Below are 2,995 nucleotides of genomic sequence, written 5' to 3'. Positions count from 1 at the left end.
CCAAAGGGATTGGGTGGAAAATAATAGAGAAAAATCCCAAAGGATTGGGTGGGAAATAATAGAGGAAAATCCCAAAGGATTGTGTGGGAAATAGAGGAAAATCCCAAAGGATTGTGTGGGAAATAATAGAGGAAAATCCCAAAGGATTGTGTGGGAAATAGAGAAAAATCCCAAAGGATTGGGTGGGAAATAATAGAGGAAAATCCCAAAGGATTGTGTGGGAAATAGAGGAAAATCCCAAAGGATTGTGTGGGAAATAATAGAGGAAAATCCCAAAGGATTGGGTGGGAAATAATAGAGGAAAATCCCAAAGGATTGTGTGGGAAATAGAGGAAAATCCTAAAGGATTGTGTGGGAAATAATAGAGGAGAATCCCAAAGGGATTGTGTGGGAAATAGAGGAAAATCCCTCTTTTCCCTCTTTTCCCTCTCCCACTTGGAAAAGCGCCTCTGGCCTGGGCAGAACAACCCCGTGTTGGGTCGTTCTCCGTCCCTGCCCACTCCCTGCTTTTCCCTGTAAAACCCCAGGAGCCGAGGGTTCGGATTCCCCGGAGCGCGGGGCCGATCCCGTGGGCCTTTCCCCTGGGAATTCCCGCCTGGAAACGCCCTCCTGGCCCGATTCCCGCTCTCCCTGTGTCCTGCAGCCGGGGGACGACACAGTCTTTGGAAGTCAGCAGGGAAAAGCCAGGGATACTATGGAATGCTGAGCTGGAGGGGTTGGATTGAGTTGAGGGTCCGGATTCCCCGGAGCGCGGGGCCGATCCCGTGGGCCTTTCCCCTGGGAATTCCCACCCGGAAGCGCCCTCCCGGCCTGATTCCCGCTCTCCCTGTGTCCTGCAGCCGGGGGACGACATCGTCTTAATGGCGGAAGCTCTGGAAAAGCTTTTCCTGCAGAAGATCTCGGAGATGAGCCAGGAGGAGACGGAAATCGTCATCGCCCAGACCAAGGGACGGGGCCGCGCGCGGAAGGAAGCAGGTACGGACAGGCCCCCGTTCCCACGGAATTCCGGGGGGGGAACGCCCGGCTCTGCCAGCCCCGGGACCGCTGTCACCTTCCCTGCCGCCGGAGCGGTTAATTGGGGCGTTAATTAAGCCCCGGGATGTTAATTGAGGTGTTAATTAAACCCCGGGATGGGCACGGCCCCGCTCCAGCCCCATTCCCTGGGGGGGTCTCTGGAGAATCCCTGGGCTGGGCAGGACCTCCAAGGCCTCATCCTTGGCTTTTGGGCATCGGTTTGGGGGGAAAAGGAGCGTTTTGGGGCAGTTTGGCACCAAAACACCCCTTCCATCACCGGACGTTCATGGCTCCGGTGGAGCGTCGGCATTCCCGGAGGGAAAAAGCTGGGAAGTGTTGGATTTGATGTCCCTCAGCAACGGGGGGGTGAAGGAAAACTCCAAAGTGATTTTGTGGGAAATAGAGGAAAATCCCAAAGGGATTGAGGGGAAATAGAGGAAAACCCTGGAGTGATTGTGTGGGAAAGAGAGGAAAATCCTAAAGGGATTGGGTGGGAAATCATAGAGGAAAATTCCAAAGGGATTGTCTTGGAAACGGAGGAAAATCCCAAAGGGATTGGGTGGGAAATAATAGAGGAAAATCCCGAAGGGATTGGGTGGGAAATAATAGAGGAAAATCCCAAAGGGATTGGGTGGGAAATAGAGGAAAATCCTGAAGGATTGTGTGGGAAATAGAGGAAAATCCCAAAGGATTGGGTGGGAAATAGAGGAAAATCCCAAAGTGATTGTGTGGGAAATAGAGGAAAATCCCAAAGGGATTGGGTGGGAAATAGAGGAAAATCCCGACTCGTTGCTGTCGGAGCCCTCGGAGCTGCCGGAGGAGGGAACGTTCCGGTGCTGCCATCACCTGGCAGCCCATGGAATCTGGGGTTGGAATGTTGGCTCCAGCAGAGTCGATCCGGAACGGGAACGGGAACCGGCGTGGTCGGAATTCCTTGGGGAAACACAAGCTCCCAGCGCAATGGGAATTCCCTGGAGAGCCACGCGCTCCCGGCGTGACGGGAATTCCCTGAGAATCCACGAGCTCCCAGCGCAACGGGAATTCTCCAGGGAACCACGAGCTCCCAGTGCAATAGGAATTCCTCAGGGAGCCACGAGCTCCCAGTGGAATGGGAATTCCCCGGGAACCACGAGCTCCCAGTGCAACGGGAATTCCCCGGGGAACCACAAGCTTCCAGTTTGTTGGGAATTCCCTTGGGAGCCACGAGCTCCCGGTGTGATGGGAATTCCCTGGAGAGCCACGAGCTCCCAGTTTGTTGGGAATTCCCTTGGGAGCCAAGAGCTCCCAGTGAAATGGGAATTCCCTGGGGAACCATGAGCTCCCAGTTTGTTGGGAATTCCCTGGAGAGCCACAAGCTCCCAGTTTGTTGGGAATTCCCTGGAGAGCCACTAGCTCCCAGTTTGTTGGGAATTCCCTGGGGAACCACAAGCTCCCAGTGCAACGGGAATTCCCTGGAGAACCACGAGCTCCCAGTTTGTTGGGAATTCCCTGGGGAACCACGAGCTCCCAGTGAAATGGGAATTCCCTGGGGATCCACAAGCTCCCAGTTTGTTGGGAATTCCCTGGGGAACCACGAGCTCCCAGTTTGTTGGGAATTCCCTTGGGAACCACGAGCTCCCAGTGCAACGGGAATTCCCTGGAGAGCCACGAGCTCCCGGTTTGTTGGGAATTCCCGTTCGAGCGGCTCAGGAGAAGAGGGAAGGAAACAGCCCCCCAACCCCGTCTGTGTTCTCTCGGCAGTGACGTCCAAACCCGGCTCCTCCACGGTCCCCAACGTCACCCAAGCCTCGTCCCCGGTGCCGGCGCCGGCGCCGAGCCTGCCTTCGGCACAGACCGCCCATTCCTTCCCCTCCGTCACCCCCGACCTCATCGTGCCCAGCCCGGTGATGACGATGGTGCCTCCTCAGCCCCCCGCGCCGCCCCCGCCGGCCCCCCAGGCCCCCGCGCCCGCCCCGGCCCCCCAACCCCTGCAGCCCCACCC

The 2,995-nt window shown here is 56.6% G+C and overlaps 1 protein-coding gene across 1 annotated transcript in view; it reads left to right on the top strand.

Annotated features, from left to right (window-relative positions):
• Window positions 1-2,995, top strand: part of BRD4 (bromodomain containing 4) — a 31,912-nt gene that overhangs the window by 8,115 nt on the left and 20,802 nt on the right. Inside the window, exons 2-3 of the mRNA XM_017839655.1 lie at window positions 799-975; window positions 2,755-2,966. Coding sequence (XP_017695144.1) covers window positions 799-975; window positions 2,755-2,966 — 389 coding nt within the window. The remainder of the gene's footprint in view (window positions 1-798; window positions 976-2,754; window positions 2,967-2,995) is intronic.

This window comes from Lepidothrix coronata, unplaced genomic scaffold (genome assembly GCF_001604755.1).
Source record: "Lepidothrix coronata isolate B3197 unplaced genomic scaffold, Lepidothrix_coronata-1.0 Scaffold446, whole genome shotgun sequence".
Taxonomy (NCBI): Eukaryota; Metazoa; Chordata; class Aves; order Passeriformes; family Pipridae; genus Lepidothrix; species Lepidothrix coronata.
This window is presented reverse-complemented; position numbering and strand designations above follow the sequence as displayed.